Source organism: Pantherophis guttatus, chromosome 13, assembly GCF_059756535.1.
Source record: "Pantherophis guttatus breed Tessera chromosome 13, ASM5975653v1, whole genome shotgun sequence".
Classification (NCBI taxonomy): domain Eukaryota; kingdom Metazoa; phylum Chordata; class Lepidosauria; order Squamata; family Colubridae; genus Pantherophis; species Pantherophis guttatus.
In genome coordinates, this window is record NC_142075.1 from 2,861,839 (window position 1) to 2,887,507 (window position 25,669).

The 25,669-nt window shown below is 49.6% G+C and overlaps 2 protein-coding genes across 2 annotated transcripts; both read left to right on the forward strand.

The window, feature by feature from the left end:
* The first annotated feature begins 6,302 nt into the window (after window positions 1–6,302).
* On the forward strand, window positions 6,303–8,850 carry LOC148112135 (uncharacterized). The gene is made up of 2 exons (XM_087878092.1): window positions 6,303–6,386; window positions 7,333–8,850. Exons 1-2 carry the CDS (start codon window positions 6,303–6,305, stop codon window positions 8,830–8,832), a joined length of 1,584 nt encoding a protein of 527 aa, XP_087734218.1. The 3' UTR covers window positions 8,833–8,850.
* An 855-nt stretch (window positions 8,851–9,705) lies between these two features.
* LOC117676166 (gonadotropin-releasing hormone II receptor-like) lies at window positions 9,706–12,247 on the forward strand. The gene is made up of 3 exons (XM_034435434.3): window positions 9,706–10,200; window positions 10,362–10,569; window positions 11,505–12,247. Exons 1-3 carry the CDS (start codon window positions 9,706–9,708, stop codon window positions 12,110–12,112), a joined length of 1,311 nt encoding a protein of 436 aa, XP_034291325.2. The 3' UTR covers window positions 12,113–12,247.
* The last annotated feature ends 13,422 nt before the right edge of the window (window positions 12,248–25,669 follow it).

The window sequence follows — 25,669 nt, forward strand, 5'->3', positions numbered from 1 at the left end:
CTACACACAACAATGGAACTACATCTACATGGAGAAAAGTATGCAGTAGGGTATCCACAGGTTCTGTCTTAGGCTCTTCAATATCTTCATAGATGACTTAGCTGAGGGAATAGAAGGGGAACCCATCAAATTTGCAGATGACACAGAGATGGTGGGAACAGATTACACTCCAGAAGATCAGATCAAGATCCAGAAGGAACTTGCCAGACTTGAACACTGGGTCCTATATAATAAGATGCAGTTCAGTAGTGAGATACATTAAGGTCCTGTACTTAGGTAGGACAAACCAAATGCATGGGTATAGAATAGGAGGTACTTTGCTCAACCATCTGTCAGAGGAATTTTAGTATCCTAATAGATCACCCCATAAATAGGAGCCAGCAGGGTGCTGCAGCTGCCCAAAAAGTCAATACAATACTAGGCTGCATCAACAGATAGCGTCAAGATCACGAGAAGTGATAGTAGCACTTTATATTGCACTAGTGAGGCCATTCTTGGAATACTGCGTACAGTTCTGATCATCATGATACAAAAACAATGTTGAGAGTTTGGAAGGTGTCTAAAGAATTAATGGAACAGAATAACAGAGTTGGAAGGGACCTTGGAGGTCTTCAAGTCCAAGCCCTGTCCCAAGCAGGAGATCCCGTACTATTTCAGACAAATGGCTATCAACTCTCTCTTTTAAAACTTCCAGGGTTAAAGCCTCCACAACTTCTGAAGTTCTACTGATTCATTGTTCTCACTGACAGAAAATTTCTCCTTAGTTCTAGGTTAGTTCTGTCTTTGATTAGCTTCCATCCATTACTTCTTGTCCTGCCCTCAGGTACTTTGGAGACTAGGAGAGTTTGAAGGACTGCCCCCACTTCTTTGTGGCAGCCCCTCAGATATGACCACACTGCTGTCATGTCACCCCCAGCCCAGTCCCCTAATCATCTTTGTTGCTTTTCTCTGCACTCTAGAGTTTCTGCCTTTTTCTTAATACCATGGTGACCAACACTGAATGCAATATTCAAACCGTGGTCTTACCAAGGAAAGCAGCAAAGATGATTAGCTGGCAGGAGGCTAAATTGTATGAAGAACGGTTGAGGGAGTTAGGTATGTCTAGCCTATCAAAGATAAGGAATGGGGGGGGGGGTCATGTTAACTGTCTTCCAGTACTTGAGGGGCTGCCACAGAGAGGAGCTGATTGACTTCTTCTCCAATGCACCAGGGGGGAGGACAAGAAGTGAAAGGAAGCTGGTTAAGGAGAGAACCAACCTAGAAGGAAAACAATTCTGTCAGAGAGAACAATCAATGCAATAGCTTGCCTCCCAAAGTTGTGAGTGCTCCATCATTAAAGATTTTCAATAGACTTGATGACCATTTGATTGCCATAAAGCTCCTACCCTGAGCAGGGGGATTGAATAGAAGACCTCTCGGGACCCTTCCTGCCCTACAATTCTAAGTTGCTCTGCTGGGCTGGAAAAGTCAGTTTCTATTGGTCAATTCCTGTTTTCCAACTTGTTCCAAATAACATTCAGTCCCTCACAAGCTGAAAAAGAGTGGAAGAATTTAGATTGGGATGAAGTTTGTGGAGGGGGGGGAGGCAGGTGCTGGAAACCTCCTTGCCCCCCAGTGGGAACCTGGGGACCAGGGTACTTTAACCACGTGGGACATGAAGATGATTGCAGCATCTGAACCCCCCAAAGGGGAGGGCTTATCTGCTCCCTCCTGCCTGCTGATGCTCACAGTGCCTGACCCACTAGGGCTGCCTCACTGGCTGCAGCCTGGGAAGGTCACAAGTGCTGCCTTTTCTACCTGCATCGTAACATTGCACCACAGAACACAGAGTGCAACACCACAACCACTTCACTAAAAAGAATGCAAGCGGGGGAAGGGCTGGCTGAGCAGAAGCCCCAAATTTCTGTAATCTTTGGGAAGAAAAGGATGAAAACTGGACTCCAGCAAAGGTCTCCGAAGAATTCATGCACAAGGAAGATCCTATTTTTATACAGTATTATCTTCATCTAAATTTGTGGTAGATGCAGAGTTTGGTCTCCTGAAGCCAACATGTTCCTCCAGCTGAACCTGCCATTATATTTATCGTACTGTTTGACTCTGTCTTCCATACAAAAGCACAGCCTGTTCAGGATTTCTCTTCATCTCTTGGTGTCTCACAAGCACAAACATTAAAATGTCACGGCACAACTTTGTAAGAAAAACGGCAGACTCGGCAGCCTTTATTAAACAAGCTCCCGCAGGGCAGGGCAGGGCAGTGGCCAGCACTGAGATGAGAGACGGGCAGGGAGATCTGGTTGCTTCTGTTGGCTCCCTCTTCAGTGCTTGGCTCGGCATGGCTGGAAGAGAAGCAGCCTCCCCAGGTGAGAAGGGGCACTCATGGCCGTCCTTGGCAGAAGCAACAACAGCTGCAGTCCACAACACAACCACTTCATACAACCTTTTTTTCCTCCTGTTTTTGAACAATGTATGCATTGCTCTATTGTTTTTATATGTTGCTTTTTTGTTAGTTAAAAAGCAATAAAATAAAAAAAGAGAGAGCAACCTTTGTTCTTGAGGCACCAGAAAAACACCCAATGGGAGTTTTGCAAGCCAACCTCCTTTCCTCCCATCTGAGAGCCTGGATGTGTGTGGAACAGGAAGGCAGGTGCCTTGGCAGGTGGCAGGTAGGCCAGCTCCAGCATTGGCTTTATCCGTTGAATCTTCTCTCAATGCCACCCAGGTCAAGAGGACCTCTGGAGAAGCTTTAAACGCATGTTGTGAGGCCTGTCAGGAGGTGACATGCACACGCAGAGGGAGGGAGGAGGGCCCTGGAATCCTCTCTTCAGTTCTGGTTGCCCCATACAGAAAGGTTGCCGAGGAACTGGAAAGGGTGCAGGGAAGAGCAGCAACGGTGGTCAAGAGGTTGGAGGGTAGCTACGAATAGTAGTTACAGGAACACGGAGAGATAGGAGAGCTGTTTCCCAGGGATGTCCCAGGAAGAAAGTGTGGATACGTTCCCACAGGAGTGGGAGAAGAAGCAAGAGGTGGAAGCTTTATAGAGGGAGGGCCAAACCAGAGCCTTGGTACTACAGGGGTTTAAGGCACCCTGTTATTAAGCTTATTAAGACCAGCTGCCTGCAATTACTGCAGGGTTCGAATCTCGCCAAGGCTCAAGGTTGACTCAGCCTTCCATCCTTTCTAAGGTAGGTGAAATGAGGACCCAGTTTGTGGGGGCAATAAGCTGACTTTGTATAAATATACAAAAGGATGAAGGCTATTGCTGAGCACATTGTAAGCCGCCCTGAGTCTTCGGAGAAGGGCGGCATATAAATCAAATTAAAAAAAAAACAAAAAAAACTTGAACTGTGGAGAAATTTCCTGGCTGTCAGAGCTACAAAGTAATGGAGAACCTGCCTCCTGGTGCTGTGGGAGGTTTTTAAGAAAAGACTGGGTAGCCATTTGTCCAGAATGGTTGGTGGGATTCCTGCCCTGGGAAGGAGGTTGGACTGGACCATCTCCAAGGTCCGTACCAATTCTTATCCCAAAGGCGCTTTCTTCAAAAGGCAACTGGACTGTATTTCTTCCTTGAAAGAAAAAACGCAGTCCAGTTGCCTTTTGAAAAAAGCACCCGACACAAGCACGACCAAGATGACCGAGAATCTCCATTGACATCGATACCAATTCTTATCGTTCCTAGAAAGGCCATCTCTCCACACATGCTCAGGAACTGCAGAGAGGTCAGTGGCCAGGCATGCAGGAGCCAGAATGCCAGAGGTGGAGAAAGCAAATGTTTTACTGGATCTCTGACCTGGGTGCCTTCTGAGTTGCATGTGCTCCGCATCCCCCCACCCCCCGTCTTTTTCTTCCTCAGCTTCAGGTTTTTGCAGCAGTGCTTCTTTAGGTCTGAGCAGGGGTGCCCAATCAGGGGTGCACGGCAGAGGGGACCAAACCGCCCAAATTTTGCAGGGACTTGGGAGTCAAGAGCATCCCTTGGCCCTGGCCACCCAAGGCCTTGCTTCTTGGGGCATGCAAGGTGCCCCGGAGCATCTCTGCCTCTCCAGCAAATGCCATGGCCACCACTCTTCTGCAAGACAGCTGGAGGCCCTGTAGCTCCTTGTGCCAGACTCCCCCACCCACCCACAAGGCCTGAGGCTGCTGCAACTGTTCACTCTTCCAGGTGTCTGGCAGTCAGTCTGTGCTCCCATGAGGTCCAGCAGCTCTGAGAGGGAATAGGGGGGGGGCAGAGTGCCAGCCTTGGCCTCGACTGCTCAGACGGGCAGGGAGCCGTGGAGTCTGGGCCTGGCAGCTGCCCTATGCAAATCCACCTGGCACGGCTAGGGTGGGTGGAGGCGGCATCTCCTCTGCAGCTGGAGGCTGAAAGTGGCCTGGCAGGAGGGGGTGGCAGAAAACCCAAAGCAGCCTTGTCCCACCCTGGCCAAGGAAGCTGGAAGTGCCTGATGCTGCTTCTGGTGATGGGAAGCAACCCCAAGCAGGGCTGGGCAAGGGGTCAAAGGCTCCCAGCTGAGAGTAGTGGGAAAGAGAGCCCCATTTGCAAAGGTGTCACTTTCACCACCCGGGGCCTTAATTGTCGTCACTCCGGCCTTGGGAAGTGTGCAGGCAGCAATTCACACAGCACTGAGAGCTGCTCATGCTCTGGCTGCCCTTTCTGGGATCAGCTTCCCTGCAGCAGCCCCTCCCGAGTTGCCCCCCAGGCCAGGTGGACTATGATGGATTCAGCATCCCTCCCTCCCTCTTACCCAGCAGCCAAAAATGCAATGTGGGAAACTGAAGAAAGGCCCTTCCCAATAGAGACCCTCTGGCAGGGGCCTCTCCTCCCCCCACCCCCTCCTCCTGAGGCCCAGGAGCCATTGCCCCTCCAGTTGCCTGGGGGTGTGCGTCTTCTTGGTGCTGCCTTCCCAAGCCTTTATAGTTGGGATTCTCCCGCAATTCATCCTCTTCACAAGCTTTTTTCATTAACTCGGGGGGGGGGGTCTTTGATTAGTCACAGACACTAATCGGAGACAAGAATATGAGGACTGAATGTGGGTTTTTTTTCTCCTTAATAATTCTTTCTTCTTTCAGCTTGTATCTTGCCTTACTTGGCCTCTCTTTTACCAAGAGATTTTCTCTTTCATCTTTGTCCCTCATGTGAGAAATGCTCCCAAATGTGCCCCAGGAGCTCAGTGGAAGCCCCACAAATGTTTTCTGGGGGACCCAGGGATCATGGCAGCCACACACCTCCACCTGTCTCTTCCACTGGTCCCCCAGCTCTTCTCCATCCCTTCTGCCCTCTCCTGTTTGCCTGAATTCAGTCGGTGGTCCCTCGGCAGGGTCTGCAGGCGACCTCAGCGCTTCAGCTCTCCTGGATCTCGCTCACTCGCAGCCCCGAGTTTGCTCTCCTCTTTCCCCTGAGAGTTTTCTGCCCTCTTCTTTGACCTGGTCAAGCTCCCTTGGCCAAACTCACTGCTCCAATTCTTTTGACTGCTTCAGGCAGGCACACAATCCGGCCCTCTCCTCCGCAGAGGGCCTGGGCTACGACTGCAAAGCCCTGCCTGTTCAGAGAGGGATCCTTGCCTTTCACTGGTGTCCTACCAGATTCACCAAGAGTGAGCTGCTCCCCACGAAGAAAAGAAGGGGCCAGGGCACCCTCTGACTCTTGCCCCCATCACCCCACTGGGAACTCCTCTTCTCCGTTAGCTTCCTAATCCGTGTGACAAGGATGGCTTCCCATTCTCTCCCCCAGAATAAAATTCCAGATCTCGGGAGTGCAAGGGTAGCCTCTCGGCCTTTGCACTCCCACCAAGGTTGCCCCGTTGCAGCCCTGCTCTCCCTGCAGTTCCAGGCCCACAACCAGGAAGGACGGCTCTTGCGAAGCACTTCTCACCGGTCCACCTCTTAATAACCTGAAGGGCTCAATCAGTGGAAGACCCTCAGTGGCGATTTCAGAAGCTGTGAGGAAGAGAAAAGGCTGCATTTCACTTTTCCTCCCCTCGCGGTGGCAGCTCTTCTTTCCCAAGGCTGGGAAACGTGAGGAGGGAAAGATTTCCCAGGCCTGGGTGTAAAAAAGCCCCACCCTTGTCTAAACACTGAGTGACTGGTGTGGAGACCCCATCTCAAGTCTGCAGTTCATGAGGCAGGCCAGGTGTGAAGAGAGGGCAGCAGCAGCCTCTAGGCAGCCCATGCGGTGTTGCTGCTTCCTTGGGCTGAGGGAGCACAAGCCTCGTGCCCGCCCCCCAAGGCAGCAAGTCCTCCTGGGATTCTCCTGCGGAGACCGCCTGCCTACCCACCCTCACTGGAGCTCATCTCATTATCACCCCTCAGATATGGCAGCCCCTTCAAAGCCCCAGAGCTCCCCCCATAAGCCCAACCCTTCTTCACCAGAGCGGGGGGGAGGGATTATCAATGGGGTGAGGCCAGGGGTGAAATGCTCCCGGTTTGGACCAGATCGCCTGATCCAGTAGCGATGGCGGCGGGTGGTTCAGAGAACTGGTAGCAAAAATCCCTGCCTCCCCCCCATGCCCAGCTGAGCCGCACAATCATCAGAGGCTTTTTTTTTTTTACTTTTAAAAGCATTTTTTCTACAACTTCTTCCGATGAAAAAATACTTTTAAAGGTAAAAAAAAAAAGCCTCTGATGATCGCGTGGCTCAGCTGGGATCATCAGAGGCTTTTTAAAGCATTTTTTTCTGCAACCTCTTGGCTGAAGAGGTGGTTAAAAATATGCTTTGAAAAGTCTCTGATGATCCCAGCTGAGTTCCCTGATCAGCAGAGGCTTTTCAAAGCATTAGAAAAAATGATTTGAAAAGTTTTTTTTTTTAAAAGTCGGCCACGTCCACCCAGTCACATTCCCCCCCCCCACCAAGCCACACCCACAGAACCGGTAGTAACAGATTTTACATTTCACTCTTGGGTGAGGCCCAGTGGTGGGATTCACATAATTTAACAACCAGTTCTCTGCCCTAATGATTTCTTCCAGCAACCAGTTCACCAAACGGCTCAGAAAATTAACAACCGGTTCTCCAGAAGTGGTGCGAACTGGCTGAATCCCACCACTGGTGAGGCCCTTCAGAGTGGGGTGTCTCACACACCCAGCAGCCGGATCTGAAAGCCTCTGCTCCCTCAGAGGACAACCGATGCCATGGAGCTCTCCGGCCAATTGACCACCCAATTCTGAGCTAGCTCAGAGCCTGACGTCAGGAATGTAAGAAGGTCGTAGGTCGAGTTTCCTCTTATCTAAGGCACCAAGGAAGAGACCTCCATACCGGTTATTTTTACAACATACATGTAGAAAAGAGCACACCAGGCTAATCCTGGGGGAAGGACAACGGCAGCCATTCTTCCACCCCCTTTCCAGGCGGCTGGAATCGGAGTAGCCCGGGGTCCCCTAAGCCTCCGGCATGTGCCGGGAATTCGAGAGCGGCCCCGGGGTCGGGAGAGCAAGGGGGCTGCCGCGGCCCTTCAGGCAACGCCACCCGCAGAGCTTCCCAGCCGACCGCCTCGGGCGCCCCGGCCAGGCCAAGCGGGCGCAGCTGCCTATGCCGGGGCCTCCCAAAGCCAGAGACTCCCCCCTCAGGACCCTCCGCCCGGCCGCCCCCTCCCCGCTCGGAGGTGCGAAGGCCCGGCCGAGGTGCCAACTTCACACCTGGCCGGCATAAAGCGCTCCCCGCGCGGCCCGTCCCACACAAGCGCCCCAGCCATGGCCCGCAGCCCCCGCGACGGCTGCCCCTCTGCGGCCCTCGGCCCCGCTTTCCCGCGGCCCTCCTGCTGCCTGTGCCCGGCCGAGGGCGGCCCGGGCTCCGGCAGCGCCTCGCCGGCCTCCTCGCCGGACTCCTGCGGCTCCCTGGCGGGCTCCCGGGCCTGGCGGGCGGGCGGGCGGGCGCGGCTGGGCGGCGGGCAGCGGCAGAGCGCCAGCCAGCGCGAGAAGCTCCGCATGCGGCGCCTGGCCCAGGCCCTGCACGCGCTGCGCCGCTACCTGCCCGCCTCGGTGGCGCCGGCCGGCCAGAGCCTGACCAAGATCGAGACGCTGCGCCTCGCCATCCGCTACATCGGCCACCTCTCCGAGCTGCTCGGCCAGGAGACGCGCCCGCCGCCCCGCCTGCCCGCGCCGCACCCGCACGCAGAGTCGTGGCGCGCCGCTCCCGCCCCGAGCTGCGGACAAGGCGGCCGTGCCGGCGCCGCGCTGCTCCCGGCCGAGCCGCCCGCCGCGCCCCCGTCGCCCGCCAGCCAGGTAGGTCCCCGAGCCGCCCGGCCCTCTCCGGCCTCCGCCGCCGGGTGGTGGCCGGCCGGAGGCTCACCGGCTCCCGTCTCTCCCCGCAGAGTCTCCCCGACGAGCTGCTCGCCTTCCTGGAGGACTTCTTCCCGCTGGCGGCTCCCGGCCGGGACTGACCGCCGCCGCCCGGCTCCACGCCAGCAGCAGAAGAGGCGCCCCGCGCCCGCCGGACGGACGGAGCGCCGCGCTCTCGGGGCCGACCTAGCAGCCCTCGCCAGCCGAGGGACCCCGCGGCCAAACGGGCGGCCGAGCAGGCGCCGAGCGGATAACGGCTGCCGGCGCCCGAGACCCGCTTCGGCTCCTCCGGGGCCACCAAGCTTCGCGGAGCGGCCCGGCCGGGCGAGGACAGAAAACGGCCCCGGAGCGGCCGGCCCGACGGACGCTTCTCCGCCGATGGGCAGCCGCGCCGGATTCGGACTTTTTGGAGCTCCGGGGGGCCGTGAGGAGCAGGCGCCCCCTGGTGGCGGCTTCTGCCCTGATTCCTCCGGCGCCGTTCTCGGCCCCGAAACTTCTGGACTCTTTGTAATGATTACAGCGTATTTATTATTATGGAGAACGTGCGGTGGAAATGATTGGGTCAAATAAATGCTTTTTAATAATTTAGAGCTGCGTGCAGTGGTTGCTTAGAAAACCTTGGGCCCTCGGGAGCAAAGGGCAGACCCAACGTTCTGCGCCTTTGGCCACAAACAGCCACGCCAAGGCCGGATTAGGTGTGGCTGAGCCCCCGATTGCTAAGGGGGCTGTCGAGTCATTGGTGGGCTGTGAGCACCTTTACCATAGCGGCAGCACAAAAGCTGCTCCCAAGGAGGACCATAAAGTGACCCCGACCCAGCTGGTCTTCTGGGGGAGCTCCCCCTGAGAAGCCCAGAGAGGAAAGGCCAGGCACCTCCAAGCCGCTGCTGCCCCACAGCCACAGCTTACTCTGGGGCAGGCCGAGTAAGAACGCCTTTATTTCAATGACTTGGATTCTGACCCTGCTGGGTTCAAAAACATTTGCCTCTGTTTTAACTGTGTTTTGTGGAACAAGCCATTGGGCCCTTTTTCATACAGAAGCCATTAGTTGCACAACATGCTGCTAAAGGAGCTTGGGGCAAGGTGTGAAAATCCTGATTTGGAGTCACCTCCCCCCCCTCAGCCACCCAGCAGCTGCACGAGAGCCACCTGGCTGCATTCTGGGGTGGGGCCGACCCTGGGCAGAATTCGAGGGATGTCTGTCCAAGGGCGTCTCTCAGAGTGACCAGCCCTGACTGTCTGCAGGCCCCCTCAGGCTGCTTTCCCAGGGCTGGCGAGGCAGAGAGGAAGCCAGGCTCCGGCTCTGGGTCAGGTAGGCTGCTGAGACGCCATGGGGGGCAACAGAGGAAGGGGAGGGGGCTGCTGGGGAGCTGCACTGGCTCCAATGATCCGCCTTGCCTCCCTTTTCTCCCTCCCAGGGCCTAGGGAGACAGATTCATCCCCCCCATGGAGCACAACAGGAGCGGGTTGTGGGGAAGGGGCTCGTCTTTCAAAGACCTGGAGAAGTCGGTGGTGCTGCCCGTCTTCTCAGCTGCCGCTCAGGTCCGGGTGGGGCTCACCCTGCTGCTGTGTGTGATCTCGGCCACCTGCAACATGGCCATGCTGTGGAGTGGCTGGACCAGGCCAGCAGCCAAGGGCTCCCACGCACGCCTGCTGCTGCTGCACCTGGCAGTGGCGGACCTGCTAGTGGCCTTGGTGGTAATGCCACTAGACGCTGCCTGGAACATCACGCTGCAGTGGCAGGCCGGGGATGTGGCCTGCCGGCTTCTCATGTTCCTCAAGCTGCTGGCCATGTATGCCTCGGCCTTTGTCACCACTCTGATCAGCTTGGACTGCCAAGCGGCCATCTTGCAGCCCCTGGCCACTGCCCGGGCTTGGCGCAAGAACCAGATCTTGCTCTATGCGGCCTGGCTGATGAGCGCCAGCCTGTCCACTCCTCAGGTACTTGACCCAGCTCATCCTGGCAAGGAAACTCCCCCTCCCTGGGCTAGGGATCCATGGCCTGAGGGGGCTCTGGGGTGTGTGTGAGGGGGGGCTTGCATAACATCAGGCTCTGCTCCAAAACCTTTCTCCCCCCCCCAATTCCTGCATTGTCCCTGCAGTTGTTCCTGTTCCACACAGTCACCATCAGCTCCCCCCAGAACTTCACCCAGTGCACGACGCACGGCTCCTTTGCCCAGCACTGGCACGAGGTGGCTTACAACATGTTCAGCTTCCTGGGTCTTTTTCTGCTCCCTCTGCTGGTCATGAGCGCTTGCTACACCCGGGTGCTGCTGGAGATTTCAAGACACGTCAGCTCCTGCAACAGCTGTGAGTTAGGCCTGGTGGGGCGGGGAGTGGGCACAGTGGGGCAGCGCAATTGCTTCCCTTTGCCTGGGAGTTAATGAATGCCTTTTAAACTTGAAGCGTTCTTCAACGTCCACATCTTCTGGAGATTTTGCATAGGGCTTTTTTAAACGAGTCTTTGAAAATACAGGTCGTCCCGAATTATGACAGTTCATTTAGTGACCGTTTGAAGTTACAACAAACTGAAAAAAGTGCTTTATGACCATTTTTCATACATGACCATTGCAGCATTCCCATGGTCATGTGATCAAAATTCAGATGTTTGGCATGATACATATGACGGTTGCAGTGTTCACGTCACCCCCTTTTGCAACCTTTTGACAAACAAAATCATTTGGGAAGCCAGATTCACTTTACAACCGTGTTACTAACTTAACAACTGTGGCAAGAAAGGTCGTAAAATGGGACAAAATTCACTTAACAACTGTCTTGCTTAACAACAGAAATTTTGGGCTCAGTTGTGGTCGTAAGTTGAGGACTACCCATGCTGTTATTCATTCAGCCACAGTTTTGTGTGAGGTTCTGGAAAAGCCTAAATCTGAATGGGATCCCAGAGGCCAAATAACGAAAACGAAATAATTCCCCAAAGATGTCAGACTAGTTTCATATCTTTGCCAAAGGAGCTTCATGCTTGACCCAAAGCAAAATTTGGGGTTTTTTTCCTTAACAGAGGAAATTAACAGAAAAGGCATCTATTGGAAAAAAAAGTCTGCCCAATATGTTTATTCTGGACAAACACAAAACAGAAACATTTTAGGAAAAGCTGCACCAAAATCTGCATTATGCAATGAATGTACCAGACCCATGAACTCCGGGCAAAAGGAGAAGCTGAAGTGGTGCTACAGGGCCCTTGGGCCTCCAGGCCCCCCAGGCTGACCAGGCTGCCCTCTTTGTTTCAGGGTCTGCCCAAGAGATGCCCCTGCGCCGTTCACGCAATCCCATCCCGAGGGCACGTCTCCGCCTGCTGCACCTCAGCCTGGCCATCGTCGGCTCCTTCGTGCTCTGCTGGACCCCTTACTATTTGCTGGGCCTGTGGTACTGGTTCTGGCCAGCGGACATGGAAGGGACAGTGAGCCCCTCACTGGCACACATCCTCTTCCTCTTTGGTTTGCTAAATGCCTGCCTGGACCCCATCACCTACCGCCTCTTTGCTGGGGGCTGGCAGGGCGAGTGCTGCAGGGCAGCCGGGCGAGGGAAACAGCCGCCCTCCCCCGTCACCGGCTCCTTCCAGGGCTCTGTGTCTTCTGCTCGCCTCCAGAGAGAGGGCAGGCTGCTCCTCTCTGACACAGCAGAGGTGGCCCTGGGCCCGGGCTCAAGGGCCCTCCCGAGGGCATCTGCGTGTCCAACTGGCAGCCCTTCCAGCCAGTTGAGTAGGAAGGCTGCGAGGCCAAGCCTCCTTCAGACCATGGAGCTGCCGGCTGCCTTGCCTGGGCCAGAGGAGGAAGGGGCTCCGGCAGGGACACCGCTGCAGGCCCCCTGGTCTGGGGAGGAGCCTGTGTGGCCTTGAGTTAGGCTCCTTCTGAGGTAGCTGGGAGGGGGCTTTCCATGAAAGACACATCCAGCTGTTCCCGCCTGCTGCTTAAGCCATAATGAGCTTCTGGCACATTCTGTCCAGGCTTGCTTTTATGGTGCTGTGGCTTGTTCAAGAAATGATGGCTCAACACTCTCTCAGCCTCTTGCTCTCCTTGTGAAGCCTGGACTGAAGAGCTTCCCAACAGCAGTAATAAGGAGTGGGGGTCTCTGCCCAGCCCCGTTTTCTCTCCCCTAGAAAGCTCAAGTCGGCTTTTCTGAGGGGCTGAGTCTCCTCTCTGGGAGGGAAGGGGGCACAGGTCAAAGAGTTTTGCTGTTCTTTGGCAGGAGGCAAGTGGGCAGCCATGCTCCCCTCTCGATCCTGGGCTTCCTGGGCATCGGCTGAGCCAGGAGGCTTTGGAGTGGTGACACCGACTTGCACCCTGATGGGGGTTGGTTGGCTGACCAGCTTCTGCCCTGGGGGATTCTCCCGGTTTTCCCCACAACAAACTGGTGAGCACAACTGGCACAGCATCTCCCAGGGCTTTCCAGGGACTTCAACCCAGGCAGCTTCAGTGGAAAAAGACATCCTGGAAAGGTGCCCAAAGAGGCAGTTTGGAGAGCAGCCCCTCCAAGCAGCCACAGTGGAGGTCCCTCAAGGAGGCAGCTGGGGACTCTGGGTGTCAGAGTGCAGTGCTGCCCCCAGTGGCCCCCAGGAGAAAATATCACGAGCTCCTGGTGGTGCCTAGAGGAAGCAGGCTCTGCCCCCAAGGTCTGGGGAGGTGGGGGCTTCAAATGGGTGAGGTATTGCCTGGAGGCTGGGCAGGAAAAGACCAGGGCCCTGTGGCTCTGGGGGGGGGGAGAGGACCCTGGCAGATTGCCTGTCACTGGAAAACAGCAAGGAAAGTGACAGGGCTGCCTCTGGCTGCCTCCACATTGGGACTGAGAGCAGCACCAGCGGTCCTGCAAAGAGGAAGCATCCCCTGCTGGGAGCAGATCCGGGCTGCTCTGTAAGGCAGACCCAGGCAAGAAAGCCAGTCTCTCATTGCAGCAGCCACAGGGACGGTCCCTGCGTGGCTGAATGGGCTTCTGCCTCCCTCCCTCCCTCCCTCCCTCCCTCCCTCCCTGCAGAGAGGTTCCCTCAAGATAATTCCTTGGGGGAATGGGACAACACAGCCCACTCGCCGTGGGACAATTCCCTGCGGGACAATTTAATAATTCTATTTAATTATTTAAAATGAATAAAAATTATTTTAATGTTTGCCATTCACATTTCATTCTCTCCCTCCTTTTGCATCCTTTCCTTAATGATTTTATTTCATCATTGCTTCAATATTAATGTAACTCTCATCCCACAGCAAGAGTTGTCCTGTGGCGAGTTGGCCATAGACCCATTTCTTGACTGGGCTCAGGCCCTCTTTCCTGACCACTGACCATCAAGCCCCTCCCCCCACCATCCCCAGCTCCACAGTCTTGGGGAGCAAGCCAACTGCCCTCACCCCCAAGGCCTTTTTGGCAGAATTGGCGCCAAACTGGCATTTGGAGAAGCCGGGGAGAGAGGGCAGCAGGGCCTGAGGCTGCCAGGGGTCTCCCACCATCCCAGAGTGATGTAGGGGGCTGGGATGAGGTCACACGCAGGAGCAGAGCCAATAGTTTTCGGCCTGTTTTGGGACGTTTGCAGGGTCTGAAGGAGGGGAGTGGGAGCAGAGGCATCTGGGGCAAAGCGATTCCTCTTCCCTCATTTGACACTCAGATTCTTCAATGCTTTTTCTCAATACCTCAATGTGAGTTCCTTTTTGTATTTTGTGAAAATGTTAAGGGGAAAAAAGTTCTCAGCTCTGTGCCAGAAACAAGAAAGGAAGGAAGGAAGGAAGGAAGGAAGGAAGGAAGGAAGGAAGAAAAAAGAAAAAAGAAAGAAAGAAAGAAAGAAAGAAAGAAAGAAAGAAAGAAGAAAGAAAGAAAGAAAGAGAAAGAAAGAAAGAAAGAAAGAAAGAAAGAAAGAAAGAGGGAGGGAGGGAGGGAGGGAGGGAGGGAGGGAGGGAGGGAGGGAGGGAGGGAAGGAATAGCAACTTACTGCATGTGGTTGCATGCAGTTAGGGGCTGCATGTGGCCCACAGGTGCTGCTTGCCCATCCCTGCCCTGAGCAGATTGGAGCCTCCCAGGGTGGGGCAACATGAAGAGGGCCTTGCCACGCAGATGCCAAGCAGATGCTCCACTCCACGCAAGCAGGGGAAAAGAAAAAGTGTTCCTGCAATGCCAACCAGAAAGCGAGCCACCAAAGATCACGATCGGCAGCCTAGCCACTCCAGATGAGGCTCTGTCTTTCCTGGAGCCCAAACACTGCTTGGCTCAGGGCAATGGGGCACCCAGCTCGGCTTTTTCACTGGGGTGGGTGAGGAGGCAGAGTGACCCAGAGCCAGCATGCACAAAACCAGGTTAGAACCCTAGAGATGAAGGGTGCTTGGAGGTCATCACGGCCAACTCCCCGTTCATCTGGAAGAGACAAAAATGTGCTGCTTCCATCTCTCTTAAAACCCAATAGTCCGGCATGTCATGGCCCCGTTGGAGCCCGGGTCCAAGCGGGTGGACGAGACGAAGCCATGTCTGATGGAGGAGGATATGCAGCCTCACTGGCCCTGGACGAACGACCGGAGGAGCAGGACAAGACAGTCCCAGGTCCCTCAGGCCTTGGAAGGGTTGCCAGCGATGGAGAGAGGGCGCAGGACAACCGAGCAAGGGGGGAGGAGAGGAAAAGAGTAGGCTGTAGAGCAGAGGAGTGACGGAGCTCTGGAGAACAATTGCCTCCCCCACCCTCCAGCCCAGACTCTCCAGAATGGAGAATGGAGAGGAGGCGGGATCAGTGCAGGGCAAACACAGAGGGGGGTGCCCCACCCCTTGTTACAAGGCTCACCCGGGGAATAGGATTCAAGGGGGGCGCTTGTTGGGAACAAGCATTGCCTTTTTCCAGCCACACTTGCAGTTACTGATATCTTGCCACTTTGCCTAGCCTTGTTTTGCCTGGGATGCCTAGCTTGATTGTGGGCAAGTCGTCAGCGACACAGTTCTGCTTTGGGTTGTGCTGCAGCCCCAGCGACCCCTCCCTGTGAGAAAGACTCCCTGAACTCTGGCTGCTCTTCTGGACTACTGGAGGTGTGGGAGTTTGGAGCATTGCTCTTGGACTTACAATGAACTGTGGGAACTTTGGGGGGGAAATTTGGAGCAATAAAAGGGAGTTAAGCCTTCACTCTGGCTGTGTTGCTTTTGTGCCCAGCCCTGGGTCATCACACAGCATGTCCCTCCCCCGGTTCCTCCTTCTTGTGTTGTCGTCCTGCCATTAAATGAATTGAAGCCGCAGGTGAGAAGAGAGTCGGCTCTTGCCTAAGCGGTCAGGAGTGTTTGGCACCCGCCAAGAGCTGGGAAAGGAAAGGTCATTAGGGAGTGCCATGAGATAAGTGTGCCTCTTCCTGGCATCAAGTCAAGACTGGCCTAATCCAGATGCGGGCACGGAATCTAGCAGGAGGAAAAGCAACCCTGCTTTCAGTATTTAGAGTGCCAGTTTGGTGTTAAGTTAAGGCACTAGGTTAGAAACCAGGAAACTCTGAATTCTAGTCCTGCCTTAGGCATGAAAGTTGACTGTATGACTTTGTACCAGTCCTTGTCCCTCAGCCAGCCCACCTCTCAGGGTTGTTGTTGTGGGAAAAATAGGAGGAGGAAAGAAGAATTAGGTATGTTTGCTGCCTTGAGTTACTTATAAAGTAAAAGAGGTGTCAGCGTTCCAGAAACAACCCCTCTTCAGTTAAAAACTCTAAAGCAAGCATTTCTCAAAGTTGTTTTTAATTGAGTAGGTAAACTGCCACATCTGGGATAACCCGAATATGAGAGTTCCAGGTTTTCCCTCAGTAAATGAAAACCCCCAAAACCATCCCCTCAATCATTACTCGATCACATGCTCCAATCGCCATGCGTCCCATCTCAAGACAGCACTCTGACCACTCCTTCTCCAGATGCAGGATCATCCTGACCTTGGCCAAAAGGAAGAATGCTATTTTGTCTAAAACCAATCCCTCTATGAAAATCCCCCCTCCTATTTTTCCACACAGGAGAAGGTGGCAGCATGGAAGCTTCCAGACTAAAGCTGACAAGAGGTGGGGTACAAATCAAATCAATAAATATCAGATATCAAATAACAGGGCTTAACACAACAGCAAAAGACCAAATACTCAGGAATTCACTTGACAAAGAATAAGGAGGATTTGTTTTAAAATAATTACAGAACTGAAAAGATGTGACAGCGGATGGAAAAAATATATTTGTTTTGGTTAGGAAAACCAAAAACAAACACTTTAAAACAAACACTTTTCCAATACTTATTTTTTTTCTTCCAAAGAAGTGTGATATATATATTAAACGGGGTACTATGTGACTGGCATAAACACATAAAGTATCTAGGGTGAAATTCAAGAGCTGCAGAATTTGGAACAGCGAGGTGCCCTGGCAGTGCCAAACGTCAAGCTGGACGACCATGGATTGAGAGTGGATTGTGTCTCCTCACATTTTTGACGCTCTACGCGTGCGCGGAAGGCCCTGCGCATGCACAGAGGTGGTGCGTGTGTGTGAAGTGTGCGCGCGCACACTCACATTTGCAAACCAGTAGCTAAGGTAAGTGAATACCACCCCTGGTGGTGACCAAAATTGGATGTAGTATTCTAGATGTGGTCTTACTAAGGCTTTAAAGAGTGGTATTAGGACCTCCCTTGATCTTGAGTGTATCTCTCTGTTAATGCAATTTAGGATTGTGTTTGCCTTTTTGGCTGCCGCTGCACACTGCTGGCTCATATTTAATTGGTTGTCCACTAAGACTCCAAGATCCTTCTCACAGTCACTGCCATCAAGCCTGGTTTCACCCAGTCTATATATGTACTTTTGGCTTTTCTTGCCTAAGTGTAGGATTTTATTTTTTTCTACATTGAATTTCATTTTGTTAGATAGGGCCCAGTGTTCAAGTCTGTCAAGATCCATCTGGATCTTGAGCCTATCGTCTAGGGCAGTGGTTCTCAACCTTCCTAATGCCGCGACCCTTTAATACAGTTCCTCATGTGGTGACCCCCAACCAGGGGTGGGTTCTAAATTTTTTTACTACCGGTTCTGTGGGCGTGGCTTATTTTGTGGGTGTGGCTTGGAGGTCATGTGACCGGGTGGCCATGGCTATATGTATAGGGACTACTCAGAGGGCTGAAAAAAGTTATTTCTGACAGGTCATCGCACTTTTGACTGGTCCTCACACTTATGACCATCCTCACATTTATGCCTGTGCAGCATTCTTAACAACCATGTCACTCATTTCACAACTGCTTCTCTTCAACATGGTATAAGATAGGGCAAAAAACATAAAATGTGAGGACAGTCGTAAATTCGAGGACTGGTCAAAAGTGCCAGTCAAAAATAACTTTTTCAGCCCTTTGAGTAGTCCATGTGCACAAAAGGATACAGCAATAGAGAGGGATGAAGGAAGGGAAGGGAAATTAGAGTAGGAGTGAGGGTAAGAGAGGGAGGAAGAGAGGAGGAGAAGGAGAAAGGAAGAGGAAGTAGGGAGGAGAAGAAGAAGGGGAGGAAGAGAAAGTAAGAAGAAAAGAAAAGAGAGAGGTGGTAGGTTTGAGGAGAAAGATTGCTCTACAATAAAAAAGATGAAAGGGAAGAAAGCCAACCCCAAACAAATATTAAGATATTAAGATAAAGAATGAATTGTTAAACTTTAAAGAATAAAAGAGAACAAACAGCAATAAATAGCAATAATTAGAAACACACATACAAACATACAACGTATTTTCTTTGAACAGAGTATTTGGCCGGTTCACAAATTTAAACAGTTGTAGGAGGTTAGCATCCACCCCTTTCCTAGAAGAATGAAATATTTTGGGAAATATTAAAAAGGCAGAATATTATATTTCCCTACCTGGATGAGAAATGGAGAAGCATATTTTACAGACAAAGCAACTCCCACCTTCCTGCCCCCCACCCTTTGTTAATGGGCCAGAGGCAGAAAGTCAATCCTTTGTCAAAGGACATTTGCAACACAATAGCAACAGAAACTAACACAATGGGCCCCATCAAGCCATGTGATCCTGTCCACCATTAAACCATCTTTCCAAGCAGTCTCCATGTTTCCAGTGTCTTTTTCCCCACTTGGAGCAGAACCCAGAAGGATATTTCTTCCAACACAGTATTTAGTCATTTCAATTAAATTTACAATTTTTATATTTCCTTTTTACCATATTTATTCCTCATCTGTTTTTTAAAAAACCAATATTACCCTTCATCCTCATCTCTAATCTTAATCAAATTCAATTTTTCCCTTCTATTCTATATTATACCCCTTCCCATTGTCATCTATTTTTATATCCATCCTCACATTGGTTAATTATGTAATACAGTTGTTTAATACAAATTCAACATTTTAATATAAATCAATTAGTTATATAGCTACCCTTTTTGTATATTAATCAATATGAACATGAATATTCCAATTATTTCCATGCAATCCAATTTCTTACAAATCAATTAATTATATTTACCAATAATAATAAACCAAATAATTTCCCCCATATATTCCTCCAAACCACAACTTAACCATTTCTGCTTTCAACACAATATACAATTAATAGTATCTCAATTATTACAATTCCCTAGTTAAATAGAGCTTTTTTTCTTCTGTGTTTTAAAATCTTGAACCTCCTCTTGCCCTAAATTTCCCATTGTTTGCAGTTTGCACCTACCTTTTTTGGTGAGGAAAAAGAAATCTCTCTGCCTCATTTTGTCACGTTGCAGCCAAGACCCTGCTTACTTTCAATTTCCCTTTCTCAGCATAGCTAGGGGGGAAAAATCTGCTCCAGGAATTTACCTCTTTGCAGCTAGCTAGCAACAGAGCCCTCTGCAAAACAGCTGAGAGTAGGGCGGCTCTTTGAAGCCCCGCGGCAAGAATTTAAAGTTTTTTTCCCCTCTAGCCATTAGCTGGGACTCCGGAGGCAGCAATAGATTGGGAGTGGGCGGGGTAAATGAACGGCGACCGGGCAATCCAGCAAAGGGTGAGGGTGAGTGAAGGCGTGGGGGGGGCGAGAGAGGGCTTTGGCGACCCCTGGGAAATGGCCGTTCGACCCCCAAAGGGGTCGCGACCCCCAGGTTGAGAACCGCTGGTCTAGGGTGTTGGCTATTCCTGACAGCTTAGTATCATCTGCACATTTGGTAAGTTCCCCTTCTATTCCCTCATCCACTGGCTTTGCACCACAGCCTGTCAGTTTCTATCCTGGTGCCCCAACTGCTGCACCAAACTGTCTGTCTTCAAAGAAGTGGAGTTGTATTAAAACGAATTGCAGGAACAAGGGATTTGGCTGTCCTTTGAAGCTCTCATACTACACAACCCAGAGTATCCGCTGGACCTTATTCCTCAAGTACTAGTAAAGCCTGACTCAGAAACCAAACAGGTCAATGATTGCATAAATAAAGAATGAGGAATTTAGATGTAGTAATATACGTGAGACCCTAAATTCTAATCCCAACAAAAGGGCAAAGCCAGCTGGGTGACCCTGGGCCAGTCATTCTTGGTCAAATCACTTTTGAAAAACTTTTTGTCAAAGGACCGATGGGGCTGGTCCGGGCAGTTGCCAGATGTCAACATTCAAAGGCACAGCTTGCACAGATATACAACGAGAATTTAAATCAAAGAAGCATATTAAACTTATACTGACCTTGGATAATACTTATATGAAATACTTTATCTTTGGTGTGTAAACCCCCGTCCTGAATATTAAAATGGACAGTTCATTTTTTAATAATTGCTGGAACATCACAATCAAGTCAAACCGTTTATCCATATCTGGTAGCATTGTGATAAAGCTCAAACATTTGGAGATATTGGAATGATTCCATCCCAGGGTCCTGAAGGAGCTGGCAGACGTGATCTTGGAACCATTGAACCAAATCTTTCAAAGATCCTGGAAACTGCCTACCTGGTTCCAATCTTTTTTTTTTAAGGGGGTGGAGTAGATCCAGGAAACTTGAGAGCCCATTGTGCAGCAGAGGGCAGTGCAGGACAGGGAACGGGTGTAGCCTGGCTGTTCAAACCCCCAGCCAGAGTCTCCTGGGGGGCTCCGAGTGACAGCTTTCAGCAATTTCTAACTTTCTGTTGCAGCATTGACAAGAAACAACTCCCGACCCATCTGGAACTGGGCCATACCTCAAAGGGTTGCTGGGGAATTAGGACAGTGTCAAACCTCGGGGGTGGGGGGGAGAAAACTGGGGCATCTTCTCACTAGCAATGAACAGCACAGCAGTTCTTCACTGTCCTTCAGGTCTTCTTCCAATGCCCTTTTTTCCTTCTTCAACCACCTGATGTACTTGCCCACATTCCACACCCACCTGTTTTCCTTGGTAAGTAGAGCCTGTCGACATCGCTGAATGCATGAAGGGCGTGGTCTTCCTATTCAAGGCTTTTAATTCTGCTTCAGTCCCCAATTCCAGCTGTGTGTCTAATGACTGCCATTGCCTGGGTGTTAATTGACTTGATGGTGTTTCCTCCATTGAGTTTGGACTTTAAGATTTTCACTCTCTTGAGGTATTCACTTCTGGCCTTCATCTTCACTTCAGTGTGTTTGAAGTCATCTTGAAGGATACCCAGATATTTGTGTGGAATGGGATAATTAACCATGGACCCCTCTGCTGCAGCTGACCTATTCTCAGCTGGCCCTCCCCACTGATCCCCCACCCCCTCATCTCAGATGATTCACAGAGGGACACTTGTCCCAGTCAATTGGCTGTATGGGACAAATAGCTGCATGTCCTGAGAGCAAATCCCCATGCCAAGGGGTGGGCCTCTGCCTTTCCATTGGATGCAGTGGTACCGGGTAGAATAAGCAGTGGCCTCAGGCATTGGTGATGGGGGTGGGGACACAGCAATTGTTGAGCAGGACAACCGGGCAGTTCCTCTCCACCAAGCGTGCCTTCCCAGTGGCGGTGCAGCACCCTGGTACTCTCAAAAGAGAGGGCTTGGTAATAGGAGCAATATCCCCTTGGAGCAATACCCAAAGTGTTGCCTAGATACTTGGAAATTCTGAACTTATCACACCACACTCGAGCCCCAACTTCTCCCGCCTGAACAAGAGGATGGCGCCGACACAAGGGCCCCTCCCAAAGTCAATTCAGCTTGATAATCTGTTTCTCCCTTTTGGGGAGAAATAATACTCATCCAGCAGCATCACAGTAAAAGCAGTTGCTGCCAGTTTAGCCCTCTAGAAAATCCACCTAGGCACAACTGTGAAGATCACAGTTGGGTGGCCAATGGACTTAAAGAGAAAGTAGTAAACTATCCAGGTTTTATGAGTAACAATGAAAACAGAGGGATGACATGAAGTGCTGATGTTTGTACAGTGTGAAAAAGCAACAAAGTGGTAGAGAAGAAAGAATGCAAGGAGGCCTTCGCTTGGAAGCTGGCGTAGTGCAACTGGAAATGCCAAGCAGCCTTCTAGGTCCCCGAGTTTCTCCGGAAGGCTGTTTGTTCAGTTTAAGAACATGCCACCTGGGCATTTTCCACATTTTGGAATGCAGTGGGGAAAGAATGCTAACATAAAGTGACCCCTGAATATTAATTGCAAGATGGAAATGAAACAGACTCTGGAAAGCTAGTTAGTAGAGAATCAGTCTCTCCAGCCATATTGCAGATTCTAAGTATTCCTACCTGCTCTTTGAAAAGATTTTCATAGCCACAGCAGAATGTGTGCTGTCGCAGCTGAGTTTGTCCACAGGACCTTTCTCTTTTCATAGACAATTTTGGTGTCCTGGGCTTTCCACATGGCTGGGATTGTGGATGCTGTCAGAGAGCAATCTGTGCCCCATCTGGCCAGCAAGACCAGCCAATAAACAAAGACATTCTTACTTGGTTCTCCTTCAGGGCATGGAGGATGACCTTGGCAGGTTCACTAGCAAAAGCTTTGTCTTCTAAAGTCTGTCCTCATGCCAAGCCATGGATGTTGAGGTATTTGTGCTTGGCAATCCACAATCACATTTGGAGGGCAGATCCTGCCCTTGATTTTGAGGATGTGAGGTAGCTGATGAAGCTATACATAGTATTCAGTTGGGACAAGGGTATCATGGTGCACAGCTTTTAGGAGCAATGGGAAACAATGCCTTCTGTAACATTTCTGTAACATTTGTAAAGAACATGTGCCAGAGATAGAAGCAAGCCATGGCCAGCTATTCAAATCTTGTGTCTACCAGCAAGTGGGCAATTGAGAGCAACTTCAACCACTTCCTGTCTGGCTTCCGTCGCCGCCAGACAGTCCTCCGTGACCGCCAGCCCCGTTGCCTGTAAAGAGCCGCCTTTACATCTGAAAGGCGGCTCAAAAAACTCCATTTCCTGATGGAAATGTGAGTCAGAGCAGGCGAGGGTAGGTAGAGCCCTCTGCGAAGTCCCCAGAGTTTTTTTTTTGCTCTTGGGGACGAGCAGAGCGGGGCTCCCTATTTTCCCTCGCCGATGCTCCGGGCTTCAGGAGAACTCTGCTTTTTTTTGCAGAGCTAGGCGCCGGGACTGGATCAATTAATAAAATAACAGATGGTTTAATTGAAGAGAGCGAGATTTGTACCTGGGACCCTAATCGCAAGTATTTTTAATGATTTTAAAAGTGTTTCTATTTGAACGGAAAAAATAAGTTTAAAATGGCGACTGCTGAGGCTTGAAAAGAAAGCCGAAAATGAAAGTCCTTCCGTAATAAGCTACACAGTAGCGAAATATACAGTGCCGTCTAGACTAGAAGGAAAATATCCATTTTAAGTTTCTTTTTTCTTGGAGATCTGTATTTGATCTTGTTTGGGGAAAAGTTTTTTTTTTTAAAAAAGAGCTTTTTTGTGTGGCAGGATGGCGTTAAAGTTAATGAAGCCTGACAGACAAGCAGTGGGGGGGGGGTGCTCCCCCATCCACAATTATCTGAACAAGCTCTGAGCCTACAGACTTTGCAGAATGGTTTTAATTTAAAAGAATTTCTTCAGGAGGAAATGGCAAAATATCATGAGACTGTGAACCAGAAATTTGAAAAATTAAGGCAGGAAATTAAAGAAATGATACAACTAAAGTATGATAATCTGCAACGAAAGATTGTAACAGTGACTAATGCTTTTTCAGAAGTTGTTATAAAGATGGATACAAATATCAAATTATTAGAGTCTAAAATGGAGGAAGTTGATGATAAGATTTATAATTTGGACAATAAAATACAAAGAATTGAAAATGATTTGATAAATATTCAAGACAATAGTTTAGAAGTAAAGTCTAAAAAGGAAGCTGGTCACGAGACTTACAATGCAGAAGATATAAAGCAAGGGATTGAAAGAGAAGTTGTAATGATGCAATACGGGCTCACAGAATTTGCGGTCAGAATGAGAGGGTTACAGGAAAATAACAGAGATGATTTAAGAAAAATATCTGCTCAAGTTCTGGCTGGGATTTTAAAGGTTCATCCTGAGGAGGTATCTTGTAAAATTGACAAGGCCTATAGAGTAAATTCTTGGATTGCAAAGCAAAGGCAACTGCCTAGAGATGTGGTGATTTACTTTACAGATAAAGAAATAAGAAATGATATTGTGCAAAAATCCTTTAATTCTACTCCACAACTGTATGGGAGAAAAATCTGGATATATAAAGAACTGCCGCCTAAGATGTTAAAAGATAGAAAGAAATTTGGACTCTTGGTGACTGAGCTAAAAAAACAAAATATTTTATTCAGGTGGGATGTTCCAGTGGGTATAATATTGAGATATCAAGGAGAAAGATATCAGTTAAATACTGTTGAAAAAGTGGAAGAATTTTACTACAAGGTCCTTAAAAAGCAAAATCAACAAGAGATAGAAATTCAAGAAAAGCAGAAGGAGATGGAAGTAATGAAGAAACAACAAGTTACAGAGGTCTCTGAGCCGCTTTTGGATTCTCTTTCAGAGGTCTCAGCTGGACTATTTAATACAAGAGAGGCGGTTCCGGATTTTAATGTAACGACTCATCAAGTCACAAACCAGCATGGAAATCAATCAGTTGATATACAATTTATAGAACCAGAAAGATTTAAGCCACAAAAGCAAAACCAACAAGATCAAGTTATAGATCAGCATGAAAACCAAATAGTCGATATACAATTTACAGAAAGGAATTCAGGATGGAGATCCAACCCACAAAAAGTCAAGAAAAGAAGAAGCAGGTCTCACAAAAACAAAAACTTTTAAACTAAACAACAGTGTAATGGCAGTTATTTAAGAGATGATTGAATATATGAAAAGATAATTGGCAAAGTATTGGTTTATTTTATCCTGAGGAGAGTGACAGACCTCTGCAGTGCTGTACTTTTGGGATGTGAAAAGGGCCTTAAATTGAATGGATTGGAACTATCTTTTTTTTTTTTTTTTTGGATTCTTTGATAAATATACTACGTTTATGCTGAGTTACAAGGCAAGAGAGTTATGGGATTGGGGCACGCAGAAGATCTGGTTGTTACCCTATTACGGTGGTTGGAATTAATAATTTGGATAAAAGACACCTCTACAGACACTATATGGAATACAAATATAAAGTCACTCGGGTGGTTGTTTTTTTTTTTTAATATGAAGATATTTGCTATTGATGGGGGCAGTTGGTAATTGAAGATACCGAACATACTGTTGGAATTAGGATGTGATGTTACCCTAACATGGGTGATGGAGTTTACAATCCATCTGAAAGACATTACAGAAGATATATGGATTACAAGCCTAAAGTCTTTTTAAGAGGATTTTATTTACATAAGGGAATATTTTTTAGGGGAGTGGGCAGAAGAATAAAGATATTAAGATTTATTAAGTATGGTAGTCTTGTAGGAAAGTGGGTGGAGACAGGTTAGTTTATTGATTGTTTAGTTTAAGAAAAGGGATATTATGTTTAGATATGAATATATGTAAAAGATTTGAGTTAAGAGATATAATAATGAGGGTGAAGGAAATGGGTAGACTATGAACTGAATAAATGTTAAATTAGGATTTATTATATAGTTTTATAGCGGAAGGTTGTTTTGAAATGTTAGATTAATATACATAAAAGATTTGATTTATTATTATGCTAAATTAGGAGTTATTATATAATGTTATAGTAGAATGTCATTTTGAAATGTATAGTATAAGGGGGATATGATAATTTTATTAGAAATAAAGGGTCAGTATATGGGGATGGAGTAAGGGGATGGTAAAGTATTATATAATCTGTTATGAATTTGGGTTTTATTATGAAGAAGTCACAGGGGGAGGGGAGGGGGAGGGGGGGTTAGGGAGGAGGGGGAAAAAAGGGGGGGGAAATTTGTATTTGAGAGCAACTTCAACCAAAACTCTTCTGCAGCCGCTTCAGGTTCTCAGTCTCCTTTCCAGAAAGTGGCAACTGGCTCCTTGGGCCCTAGCCAAACAGAGGTACATTGAGGAAATCAGCTTGATTTATTTATCTATTTACCTATTTGGGATTAAGATTTACATATCACTGGATAACTCAGTGGTACACAAT